General features: G+C 54.8%; 5 protein-coding genes across 5 annotated transcripts; 2 read left to right on the forward strand and 3 right to left on the reverse strand.

Annotated features, from left to right (window-relative positions):
• Nucleotides 1-504: 504 nt before the first annotated feature.
• Nucleotides 505-1,301, reverse strand: BGZ61DRAFT_17510 (uncharacterized protein). The gene has a single exon (XM_046237627.1). It carries the CDS (start codon nt 1,151-1,153, stop codon nt 584-586), a length of 570 nt encoding a protein of 189 aa, XP_046112320.1. The 5' UTR covers nt 1,154-1,301; the 3' UTR covers nt 505-583.
• Nucleotides 1,302-1,797: 496 nt separating this feature from the next.
• On the forward strand, nt 1,798-5,037 carry BGZ61DRAFT_17535 (DNA replication regulator SLD3-domain-containing protein). Its single transcript, XM_046237629.1, has 5 exons — nt 1,798-2,176; nt 2,247-2,981; nt 3,033-3,754; nt 3,806-4,338; nt 4,392-5,037. Exons 1-5 carry the CDS (start codon nt 1,982-1,984, stop codon nt 4,943-4,945), a joined length of 2,739 nt encoding a protein of 912 aa, XP_046112321.1. The 5' UTR covers nt 1,798-1,981; the 3' UTR covers nt 4,946-5,037.
• A 92-nt stretch (nt 5,038-5,129) lies between these two features.
• Nucleotides 5,130-6,988, reverse strand: BGZ61DRAFT_488815 (TRAPP trafficking subunit Trs65-domain-containing protein; the record flags this gene model as incomplete). The annotated part of the gene is made up of 2 exons (XM_046250149.1): nt 5,130-6,769; nt 6,829-6,988. The coding sequence occupies 2 exons, from the start codon at nt 6,986-6,988 to the stop codon at nt 5,130-5,132; spliced, it is 1,800 nt and encodes a 599-aa protein (XP_046112322.1).
• Nucleotides 6,989-7,377: 389 nt separating this feature from the next.
• BGZ61DRAFT_378244 (uncharacterized protein) lies at nt 7,378-10,543 on the forward strand. The gene is made up of 5 exons (XM_046242586.1): nt 7,378-7,720; nt 7,788-9,005; nt 9,059-9,175; nt 9,228-9,992; nt 10,051-10,543. The coding sequence occupies exons 1-5, from the start codon at nt 7,571-7,573 to the stop codon at nt 10,186-10,188; spliced, it is 2,388 nt and encodes a 795-aa protein (XP_046112323.1). The 5' UTR covers nt 7,378-7,570; the 3' UTR covers nt 10,189-10,543.
• Nucleotides 10,544-10,657: 114 nt separating this feature from the next.
• On the reverse strand, nt 10,658-12,433 carry BGZ61DRAFT_17558 (P-loop containing nucleoside triphosphate hydrolase protein). Its single transcript, XM_046237630.1, has one exon. It carries the CDS (start codon nt 12,321-12,323, stop codon nt 11,127-11,129), a length of 1,197 nt encoding a protein of 398 aa, XP_046112324.1. The 5' UTR covers nt 12,324-12,433; the 3' UTR covers nt 10,658-11,126.
• Nucleotides 12,434-14,088: the final 1,655 nt, after the last annotated feature.

A 14,088-nucleotide genomic window follows, 5' to 3' on the forward strand; every position in this document is an offset into this window, starting at 1 on the left:
GAGGTAGCTGTGGATATAAACACCAATTATGCGAACCAAAATACCAATTAACAACTACGTTGGGATGCAAGCAGCTTGTGGTGAGATGTAAAATTGCCGTGATGTCACTCGGATGGTTAAGCGTAAGATGTGCTACATATTTTCAGTCGTAGTGGATCGAGAAGCGCACAGCCCATCCACGAACGGCCAGTCAGACGTGGTAGGTAGGGTGAGATTAGTGGTACCGCGTGGTGTTTCGGGTGGTCTTCCCAAAGTCGATGGCCGCCGAAAGGGGATCCGCATTTACCACATTGCATTCCATTCCCATCATTCACGTTCCCGAATGGGGATGGCAACCAAGTAGACGGGTGGTGTACCCGGGCCTTCTCAGTGGCCACCGGGGACCACCTGTGCACTACATACAGAGTAGGTGGCACACACTGCATCACACTCACATCAGCGCGCGGAGATCAGGACGGGCCAGTCCGAGGCCGGGACCGGAACCTCCGGCCCCCACTCCACCCCGCACCTATTGGGTTCTTCCGATGCGGGTGACCAGCGGCGATTGTTGGGCCTTTAACTGACATGAGGTTGGCGAAGGATCTTATTGGACGTGGAGGCTGGGCTGCCGAATAACGGGGAACAGGAGGCGCTCTTTGTGCTGCAGGAGTACTGACGCAAACATGTTTAACCGCTTCTCGAACAGGTCCAACAGATCCAACAGAGGTGGCTTCTTGGGTGGCATACTATTGTTGATTGACGATAGATGGCTTGCTGCCAAGACGAAAGCGCAGGCGACGCACAGGCGGGGTGGAAATGGGAGGTACACGAGTGTACTTGTCTCGATTGACTTGACGTCTCTCGAGTACCACCCACCCCGTCCATGCAGCCTTGGGCCTAATGCGGGATGACATCCCCGTACTTCCCATCTAGTTGCACCAGCCAAGGTCAGCGTCACAAAGCGGTTAGCAGCTGAGGGTAGATGGTTCGAGGCTGACGGTTGCAACGTCCTCAACAACGCCCCCGCCCTGCGCAGCTCAGCTTGTTGGTGGCGCTCAGCTCTTCCACCGCGCGAGACTGATACTCCCGTCACTGTCACTGGTTGGCATGTGGGTGCATAATGCCACCAGCTGAAAGCCGCCGGTGCTGATGCTCGAGGCCAGAGGGCTGGCATGTGCCTGAAAATCCTTCAATGGCTTGTCCCCTTGCTTCCTCGCCGGTGCTTCCTTGCTGGTGTGCTGTACAGCATGGGCGTCAAAGGCGGGTTAGCCCAGTTGGGGTGCATCGATGGTTCGTAAGAAGTGCAGGCGGGCGGGGAGGTCAAAGCAATGCTCGAGAAGGCAGAGCCAGAGACACATGCAAGCCGCCAGCCATGTTGAGACCGGCAAGTGGTTTCCCTCACTTTCCCAAGCTGTGCTAGGGCCTCGTTGAGCGTTGGGCGTGATGCGAGCTACCCCGCTATCGTGACGATGACGGACCTGCGCATCAGGTTGGCGGTTTATGAGGGCAACCGGCTGCAGCCACAGAAGCACGAGACAGTCGCTAGAGCTCTCTGGTCCTCCGCTATGCCGCCCCGAACATTTTCGGTCGGTGAGAGAGGTAGGCTAGTAAATAAGGAAAGTCAAGCAGGCAAACCCAAACTGGGCCAAAGAGTTTAAACTTGCAAGTTGTTAACTTGGTGACCATCCATCTTCACGTAGATGAGAGGGCGAAAAGTCATAGTGGGGCACCACGCTGATCGCGCTGTGAAGACGCGCCAAAAATTACTCGTCTTGACGCAGTACGTCACTGGACGGCCTCGAACCGTGCACGCCAGCTCACGCGTCTGGCCGCCCTTGTCAAGCAAACCACTTCAGACGTGCGATCCCTCACGTTGCCCCATGACAACAAGTCCTCAACCCCTGGTGATTCCGTCCGTATATTTCTACTTTTTAGCCGTTGTTGCATCTGCCACCAGTATCTCGGATAATGCTTTGCCTTGAATGAGCACCCCGCCGTTCTCATGTCCTCTCCCGCCTTCGCTGGCACAGACGCGTCGCGTCCGCAGACGAGGATTTTGACGCCGAGTTCCGAGGGCAGCTTGAATCGCAAAGATGGACCTACGCCTACGCGGCCTGCTTCGCCCGACCGCCGCAAGAGGAAGAGGGCAGACTCCGTTGCCATGGGTCATTTGCTAAAGCCGTCCATTGCTCTCAAGGTGGGTGGTGTTCGGTGCAGCCCATGCTGATTGATATACGTTCGTTGCTCACTCTTCGGGATTTTGATAGCCGCATCCTCCAAACCTCCACGTCCCACCCCGCGTCCTTCAACCATTGATGGTCATCCCTCGCGAGCAGCTCCCGCTATCATGCATCGATTTCAATCCCTCCAATGTCGAACTCGCCCCCGGCCGCCTATTCGAATCTCACATCAAAATCCTGGACCTGGAAAGCCGCATGGGTTCCGTCCCCGTTGTCCTGCTTGCGAGATACGAGTCTAGTCGTAGTGTGTATGCTCTCGAGAGACAGGACAACGCACTCTACGTCGCGTGTCGTCTCGGGTCTTGGATTGACTTGTCTTCGCTGGCGAAGCATGCGACTGCGGCCTGTCATGAACGTCTCCGATCTACCGCCCGACCAGAGTCTCGAGGGCGAACCGCGTCCGCAGCGATGACGACACCTCAGTTGCAAAAAGACCACAAGGTAAAGAGAGCTGCCATTGAGGCCATCCAGTCTCTCGTCCGCAAGAGGGCCAGGTCTCAATCCATCTCCACGTTTGAGGACCCTATCAAATCCGACGACAATGCCTTGGTCCCCAAATCTGTGGAATCACAACTACCATCACCCCTCCTCCAGCAAGAAGACCTTCCCGATGTCGATACTCTTGGCAAGATGGAGGTTGTTGCTCCCCCAGTTTCTATCTCGATATTTAACAACCCCGAAGAATCTGCCCCGCCACAAACGGCTGAGGCGATCTTTGAGAATATCAGAACGCAGTACTTTGAGGCTTTGTATAAATCTATGGTTTGTCTCTCACTCATGCCAGCTCTCAGTTCAATTTAGCTAATTATCTAGGGTTCGTTGGCGTACTTTGCTAAGGGGCCACTGTCTCGAGCTCGTTCAGCCTTCCACCTGGATCTTGAGTCTAGCCTGGATATGGGCGATCTGATTGAATTCTTAAAGAGCCTTGTTTTGACGACCGTGCAAGTCGACAAGAAATACCACGATACTGTCCCTGATGTCATAACTAAGATGAAAGCGATTGTTGAAAGCTCTGACGAGGGGCGAAAGAAGAAGCGACGAGCCAAGAAGATGAAGCTTGGCAAGGACGGCATGTATCCCTACGAAGAGGACCACGTTCAGAAGTGGTGGATGGCAAACAAACCCGACCTGCATGATGACGAAGCCACCATTCCCACCCAACAGATCAAGTCACTGGCCTCGATGCTTCGGACTCGCGAAACCCAGCTCCAAATGATTTTGATTCTCGAGATCCTGGCATTGACTCCTCTGAGGGCGGCTGAAGATGCGGAAGACAGCCAACTACCCCCCCTGCCTGGTGCCCTTGAGTCTCAGGAAGGCATGGCACCACCCCCGAAGAAACGAAACAAGCACAACCTACCCGTCCTCATAGACGTTCATGCAGATCGCCTGACTATTTGGCAATCAACTGTCTCCGATGAACAACTCTTGCTAGAGGACTCCCAGGCTACACACCAGTCCGGTGATGGCCAGCTTCAGCAAAAAGGGTCTTCTGAGCCCCTCAAGGACTTTTGTATCGACGTAATCGTGCCTTTGTAAGTCAGTCTTTCTGCCGATACCTCCAGTCACTGACTTGATTATTATAGTTTTTCAGCACGACTACCAGAGCTGTGTGACTCTATCAACCGGAAACTAGGTGGTCCAGTCATTGTGAAGCCTTCCAAATCGAGGAGCCTCAAACGATCCTCCAGCAAACGTGAGCAGAAGCCTGGAGCTGTCACAAAGCGACCCAGCCAGCAGCCCAGGACCCTTCAGCGAGCGCTGTCTACAGAACAGCATCATCGCCGTAGCATTTCCAGAGGCCCCAGCAACATGATTGCTCTCATGCGCTCTGCGACATCCACTTCTGTACCAGGAATTAAGCGGGAGGGAAGTGAGCCAGCTGCGCCGAAAGGGGTACTAAAGGGCGAGCCGGACCTACTAAATAGGCGAAGTGGTCCCCTCTCTCGAAGCACCAGCATGTCCAACCTAAGGGACACCAAACCAAACAAGAAGGCCCTTGTCGAGGCCGAGCTGAAAGATGCCATCTCGGCTCTGAGAAAGCCTCATAGGGAAATCGTTAGCAAGGAATTGATGGATGCAGCGGAGCGTCGAACATCGACAGGCCTTTCAGCAAAGAGTAAGTCCCTCAAAGTGGCGATATGCAGTACACCCGACTGACATGTAATGCAGAAGTGAGAAGGCCGGCTCGAAGCTCGCTTGGCACATCTATTGTGAAGGCTACACCAGCGAATAATCGGTTCAAGGATGTATTTGCTGCAAAGTCTGAATCAGTAGCTGATGTCCCACTGATAAGCACTGAAGAGGTCATCCCTCCTTCAAGCATGCCATCAATGATTCCCTCAACGGGCTTGCGAGGAAGCCGTAGAGACGCATTTCGCTTTAGCCCATCCCCTGTCATGGATCGAATTGACAGCACACCCACAAAGGGATCAAGTTTCCTTCATCGGCTTAGGGACGATAGCCCTGGGCTACCACCCTCGTCGCCCCTGATGGAGAGAAAGGCCATGCCGCAAGAGCGATTCCTTGTGTCGGGTACCGCGATGAAGGAGCAGAGGAAAATTGACTTCACACTGTCGAGGGACGAAGGGATCCTATCAACACCCATCAAGTCCGTTGCAATGGAATTCAACAGCATTGGGGCCAAGCTGGATGAGCCCGTGGGAAATTCGATGTCGATTTACCAGAAACTGGGATGGGATGATGAACTGGATGACCTGTTATGAGTTGTTTGACGGAACATTTATATGGTGTTTAAATTAAGCGTATAAGATACAGGTACGGGGATATAGCATTAAAAGGCGGCGTTGGGATCACGGTAGGATTACTACTGTATGGATAACGACATTCAAGATATGGCAATCATTCCAACTAAGACAGTCGAACGATGCCTTGCAACTTGGCTTGTATCTATGCCGCTGCTGGTTCCACAATCATGGTGGGCAGCTCTCTAATGTCGACGTGCTCCTGCGATCCCAGATCAACGACTCTGATTGCCTCCATGCCGACAATACCCTCCTGAAGCGCCAAGAACTGCAGTTCGACGACATGACACGCACCGGGCGCAAGGGGTCCCACTCGCGTATCAGCGCTCAAGCAGACAACCTCGGCTGGCTCGACAGTGCAGTTCTTTTGCATGGCATGCAGCACGTTGTCATCCATGACGGCATCGGCAATCTCCTTCTCGCCTCGCCGCCGACCTGAGGTCGAGGGAGGGCGGGTCATTCGTACTTCATTTCGGCGACGTTTAGGCACTGCGACCAGTGCGAGCTTGCGGGGAGGGTGGGAGTTGTTCTCTGTGGCGCGGTTGACGACGTAGACGGTCCACGAGAAAACGTCGCCAGGATGGACCGGGTCGGAAGGACCACTGAAGGTCATGGTGATACCGAGCTCTGGAAGGACAGCGTCCGTGTTATTAGTAGCAGCCTCGAGAGCAGGCAAAGCATCGGGGCGCGTGATGGAAGGGGATTTGAGGGGGTGGACTGCCAGGCCGGTGATGGAAAGCTGGGATGGACGGTGGGATCGCTGGATACCGGATCCGGTGGTCGGGGTAAAGCCGGGGTTGACGGGGGTGGTGAAATCTAGGTTGGTAGTCCACGACATGGTCAAGCTGGGAGTACAACACCCCGGGACGACGTGGGCGGTGGCGGAAATTGTGATGGCGAGGTCCCTGGTAGGGTTCTTGGGTGTGACGTCCAGCTCATGGGGAGCAATGTGGTAGAGGAAGGTGATGTGGTCGTGGGAGACGCAAGACAGAGGCAGCTGCATGCCTGCGTCGTCGTTTAGGCTCTCAACGGTGCTGTCCGGTATCGACATTTCAATCTTGTCAAGCGAGACCTCACAATCAAAGTATGACGTGAAGTCGACCTCAAGGAGGGCAATGACGGCCGCGCTAGAAGGCGCCGTGTTGGGTCGGGAAAAGCGTATCCGGGTGTGAACAACGGGGAAGATCTTGAGTTCGAGCTGCTGTAGCGCACGGATGTGGTTCATGAGATCCTGCGGTCGCGTAACGGGAGCAACCCGGGACACCCGCAGCGCAGAAAGACGAGGTTTCACGCCTTCGAGGGCGGCATCTCCGCCGAAGGACTCGAGCAGGTTGAAGCCCGACGGCACGCCACTCTGGAGATAGCCGCTGCCGCGCGAGATGAGCTCTGTCGAAACCTCGGGCTTGAGACTAGCAGATGCGGAGAAGACGACTGACGGGCTGTTGAGGCGGATGCGCGGACGGGCGAGGAAGACGGGCAGTTTCCACGCGGCGTACATGCTCTGGGCAGTCGGCTCCCTTTCGTCCTCGCCCTCGCCCTCTTCGTCGTCATCTTCATCGTCATCTCCAGCGGCTTCCTCTTCATCTACCACAATAAACGGGTCCTCGACGTCGGCCACATTGCCAGAGAAGATGGTGTCTGAAGCGGCCAGACTGTCACGGCCAGGCGCATTGCTGTTGACGATCTGGGCCTCGAGTGAGACGACAAGTCTGCTAAGGTGAGACCGGAGTGTCTGCTCGTCTGTCCATGGCGTTTTCAATACTAGGAGGACATCGACGGTCTCGTCTATTTTTGTTTGGTGAGTGTGAATAAACGAGGAGCTGGGTGAGGCGGTGCCGACTAACCAAAGAAGAGAGACTCGCGACGGTCTATTGAGTCGAAGATTGACTTGCCCGGTTCGAGATTCTTGAATGCCTCTTCCAGGTTCAGATTTGATTCTGAAGGAATTAGATATGTCAACTGCGATTGCTCCGCAAAGTCGAAGGTCGTGCTGGGAGCGAACATGGCGAGGTGCTCTGGCAGAGGAGACGTCGCATCGGCTTGCGACATGGTGAGGTGAGGCGGGAAGCAGCTCTACCGCTGCATTGAACCCCAGGAACAAATCCGAGATTGGGATTGGCCAAGGTCTCGCTTCTTTAGTTTTTGGATTTCTTCTTTCCCTCGTCGTCTTTGCTTTCCTTTATTATTATTTTGGGCCAGCCGTCCGTGTAAGCCCAGTTGTAAGTAGAGATTCCCCTGGATGGCGGTTGGTATTGGAGTGTAGACGTGGTCGGTCCGGTCGCTTAGTTGCATAAAGGAATAAGGGAATAAGGGAATAAGGGAATAATTAGTACATGTACATACAACTCCTCTCCAATCGCGGTCGCGACAGGGCTTGGCCCGTGCACCAAAAAGTTGATTGCTCGCAAATCTGGATGCGCCCTCTCCAACGTCGACGCATTGCGACCCTCCATCACCACCATCGCCATCTTCCGCCGCATCTCCAACGATCCCGCCGCGAAGTCTCTCAGTCCAGGACGCGTCGCAACCGCCTAGCCCTAGAGACGACCACCGCGAATTCCTCGTGCGACCCTCGCTACCCCCACGATGAACGGCGTCGGCGCTCCCTCGCCCTACGGCCAGCCAGCCTCGGCTTGGCAAGAGCACCACACTCCTGACGGACGAGCATACTACTACAATCCCGCTACCAAGGCGACGCAATGGACCAAACCGGAGGATATGATGTCTTCGGCAGAGGTGGGTTTCACTGTTCTCCATGTGGGAGCCTCGTCGTCTGGTCGACTGTTGCTAACCCACATCATAGCGCGCCCTCGCCAACCAACCCTGGAAGGAGTATACTGCTGAGGGAGGTCGCAAATACTGGTATAACACTGAAACGAAGCAGAGCTCTTGGGAGATGCCCGATGCCTACAAGAGCGCGCTTGGCGCGACCAGCGAACCTGCCACTCCCGTTCCTACCACCCCGTACGCTTCCGGCCCCAGCGGCGGCCATGGTGGTGGCCACGGCGGTGGTTATGGAAACTCTTCTTACGACCAGCACCGTGATCAGCGTGACGTTTATCCTGAGTCTCGTCAACTGACATATGGGAGTGATCCCAAGGCCCAGGCTTTCGTTCCCGCTAGCAATGACCCCGAATATGCCACCGCTGAAGAGGCCGAAGCCGCCTTCGCCAAACTCCTCAAGCGTAGCGGTGTTCAGCCAGATTGGACTTGGGAACAAACTATTCGAGCAACGGCCCGTGATCCTCAGTTCCGTGCCATCAAGGATCCCAAGGACCGACGGGCCGCTTTCGAGAAGTATGGCCAGGATATGGTCATCCAGGACAAGGAGCGCGCCAAAGAAAGACTTACCAAGCTTCGTGCTGACTTTGAAACCATGCTCAAGAGGCACCCCGAAATTACTCACTACACCCGTTGGAAGACCGCCCGTCCCATGATGGAGGGTGAAACCATTTTCCGCTCCACCAACAGTGAGAGCGAGCGCCGCCAGCTTTTCGAGGAGTACATTATCGGGCTCCAGAAAGCCCACGCCGAGCAGCAGACATCTCTCCGGAAGAATGCCATGGATGGTCTGATTGACCTCCTTCCGAAACTCGATCTGGAACCATACACGCGCTGGTCTGACGCGCAAGGTATCATCTCATCCACCCCGCCCTTCCAGAGTGATGAAAGTTACCAGACCCTCACCAAGTTTGACATCTTGACTGCGTTCCAAAACCATATGAAGGCCCTGGAGCGTAAGTTCAACGACACCAGACAGGAAGAGAAGAACCAGAAGTTCCGCAAGGAACGTAAGGCCCGAGATGGCTTCAAGGCCCTTCTGAGCGAACATCGCCAAGACGGCAAGATTAATGCCGGGACGAAGTGGAATCAGATTGTCCCTCTGGTGGAGAGTGATGAGCGGTATACCAACATGGCCGGCCTCGGCGGCTCCACCCCTCAAGAACTCTTCTGGGATGTCGTTGACGAAGAAGAGCGTGGTCTTCGCGGACCTAGGAACGAGGTCATCGACGTTCTTCAAGTAAGTTGCCATTCTCCTCAGCGAAGTTTGTTTCAAGACTAACAACCCGACAGGACAAGCGGTTTGAGCTTACGCCGACGAGCGATTTCGAGGAGTTCCTATCTATCATGAAAGATGATCGACGAACTGCTAACATTGATCGTGACATTCTTAAACTCATCTTCGACCGAGTATGTTTCCCCTTTGTTTCGGTCTAATCTCATGCTAACGCATCCCGCATAGCTACGCGAAAAGCGTTCTTCTAAGCGAGAATCCGATGACCGACAGTCGGAACGCCAGCAACGCAGAGCCGTCGATGACCTGCGAGCATACATGAAGCGCATGGAGCCTCCCATCACACTGAGTGACACTTATGAAAAGGTACGACCTCGAATCCTGAAATCAGACGAGTTCCAGGCCATTACTTCCGAGGATGCTCGTCGAAGTGCCTTTGACAAGTATCTCCGCCGGCTGCGGGAGAAGGAGGAGGAGGCGGACCGAAGCTACAGAAGACGCGATCGCATGTCCAGTGAGCGGGACCTGCACCGCCGCGAGAGAGACCGATCCAGAGGTGAGCGATCTCATCGTAGCGGTGGACGTGGATCTCGACGTAGTCGCAGCCCGGAGCCAGATGCGTATGAGGCCGACAGGCGCAAGGCCATCGCCGAGCGGGAGCGCAACCACCGCAAGTCCACCATGGCTGAAGGCCTGTTGGGATCTGACCGTGGTCGCCTGTCGCCGCCGCCACGTCGGGAACGCGAGCGCGAACGGGACCGTGACCGGGATCGCGATTTCGACCGCCCTTCTCGCCCGCGCCGCGAAGATGACAGCCATTACGATCGCGAGCGGAGGGACAGGGAGGATGAACGGGAGAGGCTGTACCGTCGCCGCATTGACCGAGGTTCGTATGAGGAGCTCCCCTATGGAGATGAACGCCCATCAGGTTCTCGACGACGCCGTCCTGATGACGAAAACGACTATACTCGCCGAGATTCGAGAGACTCCAAGGTACGAACTCCTCTATCTGACGAACTAGTAAAGGATGGTTCAGCTAACCATGCCACAGCGATTGAGAAGAGACAAATCCCGTGAGCGCACTCCCCCGCGCGAGGCCCCCCGCGCGAAAACCCCGCCGCCAGCGCCGGCGCCGGCCACCAAGGAAGTCCACTCTGGAAGTGAAGAAGGCGAGATTGAGGAGGACTAGGTCTAGGTGAAGTCTGTCCCCTTTGACTTGGAGGAGAGTTTCGCACGCAACCGCAACCTACGTGGTCACCCAGTACGTACGTAACGGCATCGTCAACCTTCCCCGACACGGCTGGTGGGCGAGATGACTCTCAAGTACAGGCATCCAGCTTCTTCTTTTTTTTTTCATTGGGCCATCCGGGGCCGCAACGGTGGATTGCTTCTTACAAAACCCTTTTAACCTGGCCAGTATGTTCCCATTCCTCTCCTAGGTTTTCTTGCATGTGATTCGTAAGTAAAATCGGTTGTGGCGGGATTCTTGGGCGGGATATCTCTAGTAATAGATAGATAAACGTATTTTTCTCGGTCTCGAGGTTCTCTGCAATCGCTTGGCTTCCATTTTTATGACGACCCAGTGATATGGTTTGTAAATTGACATGTGGTTAACTAACTGACAGCCATGTAGCTTCTGGTGTTGTTTCCCGCGAGGTGGGAAACTGCGCAGACGGCAGTAATCCTTCTTAATCCGTTGTCCCTCAATCTACGAAGACGCCCGGTTCCGCCCTTGCCCTCTTCTCCAGGCCCTGCATGGTCCTCCCAACGGTTGAGAGAAGGGAGGACAAAACGCCTGGACTGGTCAAACGACTCAAAACACGCGCAAAAATAAAACAATAAACGTCCACCGCCAACTCCTCCGGCGGACCGGGTCTTCGTAGGACCAGACAACAGGGGATACTACTGCCGTCGCCGTCGTTATCCATCCAGATCGTCATCCTCGCCGGCGCTGTGCTCCTCTATTCCCAAAGCACGAATATGTCGGCACCTGCGCTTCTTTTGCGAATTCCCATTTTGAACGCCCCAAACTCCAGGACATGCCTCAATGTGGGGAGGAAAGGTTTCTCCATGAGTGCCTTTAGCTATTATCGGCGTTTTCCTCCAGGAAGAACTGTACAATGTTAGTTAAACTGTAAGAAGCAGGGCTATGTGGCAAGGTTGGCTTACGTAGTTGCCGTTCATCTTCTGCTCCTGGTCGAGCTGCGAGCCTTGCTTGTTGATACGAGGTCGGTAGTTAGTAGGGTCGCGACGGAAGGTGACATCAAGGTTCTTCAAAAAGGCGTTGCAGCCGGTGAGGAGGGACTCGGGGGTATTGGCGTGGGCGTCGATACCGGGCTTGCCGTCGAAGACAATGACACGGTCCGCAAGGTAGGTAGCCATGATGAAATCGTGCTCGACGATGAAAGCCGTCTTCTTGGAGTGCATGATGTATCGCTTGATAACACGCGACGCAATGATACGCTGCTCGGAGTCAAGGTAGGCGGAAGGCTCGTCGATGAGGTAAATGTCGGCGGGGATACCAAGGGCAAGGACGATAGCTACACGCTGCAATTCACCACCGGACAGGTTCTTGACTTCCTGGTCAATGAAGTCCTCGAGCTTCAGGGGTTTGACAACGTCGGTCTGGAACTGAGGCGACAGGAAAGCTTGCTTGATCTTCTTGAAGAAGAGCTGGCGGACAGTGCCGTCGAACTTGGGGGTGATGGTCTGGGGCTTCATGCTGATCCTCATGTCGGGAACGGAAGCTTTGGAGTCGGGCTTGAGGGCACCAGCCAGCATTCGGCAGAAGGTGGTCTTTCCGGTTCCGTTCTCTCCCATCATGACGATAATCTCAGAGTCAGTGAAGTCGCCAGCATCGATGCTGAGATGAAAGTTTCCAAGCGTCTTCTCCATCTTGGGATACCTGAAGGCGCGGGACTTGTCGATGGCAAACTCATCGGCAGTCTCGGCAATACGGAAAGTCAAGGACTCGTCACGGAATCGCAAGTTCTCAGTGGGGATGTGACCATCGAGGAAAATGTTGATACCCTCACGGACGGAGTAAGGCATGGTGACGACACCGTAGACGGCGGGCTTTCCGTACAAGACGCAAATGTAATCGGAGAGATAATCCAGGACGGACAGATCGTGCTCGACGACGATGATGTAGTCGTTGTCGCGGAGAAGCGAGCGGATAATGGAGGCGGCACTCAATCGCTGCTTGACATCGAGGTAGGAGGAAGGCTCGTCGAACATGTAGACGTCGGCCTTCTGAACACAAACGGTTCCGATGGCAAAACGCTGCAGCTCACCACCAGAGAGGAGGTTGACGTCTCGGTCCATGATGTGGTTAAGCTCGAGGACATCGCAAACCTGCTTGGTGTTGCCCAGGGTGGCGCGGCCTTCAAGCAAGAAGCGGACGCTCTTGTTGGTTCCGCGCACAGCCTTGGGGATCTGGTCCACGTACTGAGGCTTGACGACAGCCTTGAGGTCATCTTCCAGGAGCTTGGTGAAATAGTCTGTCGGAGGGTCAGTCAAGACTAGATCAAGTGTATAACGACGATGGGCCAATCACATACTCTGGAGCTCGGAACCACGGAAGTGCTTGATGACGTCCTCCCAGTCAGGAGGGTTGGTGTGTCGGCCCAGGTTTGGCTTGAGCTTTCCGCTGAGGATCTTCAGGGCGGTACTCTTTCCAATACCGTTGGTTCCGACAAGACCCAGGACCTGGCCAGGTCGGGGCATCGGCAGACGATGCAGCTTGAAGCTGTTGGGGCCATAACGGTGGGTGACCTGGCTCTCGAGGTTGGTGGGCAAGTTGATGATGGTGATGGCCTCGAAGGGGCACTTCTTGGGGCAGATACCACAACCAATGCAGAGCGACTCGGAGATGAAGGCCAGGCGATCGGTAGGGGCGACCTCAATGCAGAGCTTTCCGCTGCGGACAACGGGGCAAGACTTTTTGCACTCTTGACGACATTTTCGGGGGCGACACTAAGAGGAGGAGGAGGGGTCAGCATGTATGGCGGGGCAAAGGTCGAAGGAGGGGATCGCGTTGGACGGACCTTGTCGCTGTTGACGATAGCGATACTGTTGATCTTCGCGTCAGTGACTGCTATTCCACCTTACAAAGCCGTCGTCGGGCTGTACCTACCGCGTGAGCTTGTCCGACATGGTTGCAACCGACGACTGATGAAGAAGTCCAGCGAGTGCGAGTGCGAGGTGGGGTTTGAGGATTTGGTGGGAGTTTTTTTATTTAATTTTCGAAAAAGTGGAACAAAGAAGACGGGCCTCGTTCGCGGGGGGCTCCAGCACAGGACGAGGCAACACGGGAGAGGCTTGCGCGCGCGGGGAAACGAAGGGCACGCAGAGTGCAGGACAAGACTCCTTACGAGCTGGAGAGAAAAATACAAGGGAAAGGGAACAGTCAAGACCTGCAACAAGGAGTTGTGGCGGTGGTGTCTTGGACTCTTGTTGGTGCGTGGTCATCAATTTTTCCCGTCTTGTGAATCGTCCGTCCACTTTGGCGGGGCAGGGCAGTGGGGGAAATGCCTGGAGGGGAAATGCCTGGGGGGGAACTGCGCTGGGCTGGAATAACTGGATCGATGAGAGTCCGGGTAACTCGAAGAGGCGGAAAACGAAACGGAGAACGAAAAAAAAAAAAAAAAAAAAAAAAGCCAATGTGTAATTAATTTCAAGCCCCCTGGAGACTTCATCTCGCCAGAGATCAGCGTCCTCGAGTCGGGGGTTTGTTTCTTTGGACAGCGGTCTGCAGCACCATATTCATTCCGTTACCTAGGTAGGTACTCTTCCGGATTACCGCACACACTCTCAACCCATACGTACACACACGCACATATCATTCTTTCTTTGCCAACTAGCGTTCACTTTTGATTCTATTTACCGAGAAGATTGAGTGACTTTGCAACTCTCCCCTCCCCGTCTCGATGTTGGGGAATAACTAGATGCTAAAACCGGCTACGCCATTCGCAACCCTCGTTTCGTCAAGATTTCTTTGCCCCAACCCATGTTATTAACACAGAGCGGTATCAATGTACCCGTTCCCAAACCCCCCCCCCTAGTTTGCCATTCTCTTTTGTCTCGTAAC

Source organism: Ilyonectria robusta (genome assembly GCF_021365365.1).
Source record: "Ilyonectria robusta strain PMI_751 chromosome Unknown BGZ61scaffold_1, whole genome shotgun sequence".
In the NCBI taxonomy this organism is placed as follows: Eukaryota; Fungi; Ascomycota; class Sordariomycetes; order Hypocreales; family Nectriaceae; genus Ilyonectria; species Ilyonectria robusta.

Excerpts from the sequence above, each read along its gene's own strand:
- BGZ61DRAFT_378244 (XM_046242586.1), top strand. The coding sequence starts at position 7,571 with ATGAACGGCGTCGGCGCTCCCTCGCCCTACGGCCAGCCAGCCTCGGCT. Across the intron at positions 9,006-9,058 it reads AGGTCATCGACGTTCTTCAA|GACAAGCGGTTTGAGCTTAC; the intron begins GTAAGTTGCCAT and ends ACAACCCGACAG. Across the intron at positions 9,993-10,050 it reads GAGATTCGAGAGACTCCAAG|CGATTGAGAAGAGACAAATC; the intron begins GTACGAACTCCT and ends ACCATGCCACAG.
- BGZ61DRAFT_17558 (XM_046237630.1), bottom strand. The coding sequence starts at position 12,323 with ATGGACCGAGACGTCAACCTCCTCTCTGGTGGTGAGCTGCAGCGTTTT.
- BGZ61DRAFT_17535 (XM_046237629.1), top strand. The coding sequence starts at position 1,982 with ATGTCCTCTCCCGCCTTCGCTGGCACAGACGCGTCGCGTCCGCAGACG. Across the intron at positions 2,982-3,032 it reads AGGCTTTGTATAAATCTATG|GGTTCGTTGGCGTACTTTGC; the intron begins GTTTGTCTCTCA and ends CTAATTATCTAG. Across the intron at positions 4,339-4,391 it reads GACAGGCCTTTCAGCAAAGA|AAGTGAGAAGGCCGGCTCGA; the intron begins GTAAGTCCCTCA and ends CATGTAATGCAG.
- BGZ61DRAFT_17510 (XM_046237627.1), bottom strand. The coding sequence starts at position 1,153 with ATGCCAGCCCTCTGGCCTCGAGCATCAGCACCGGCGGCTTTCAGCTGG.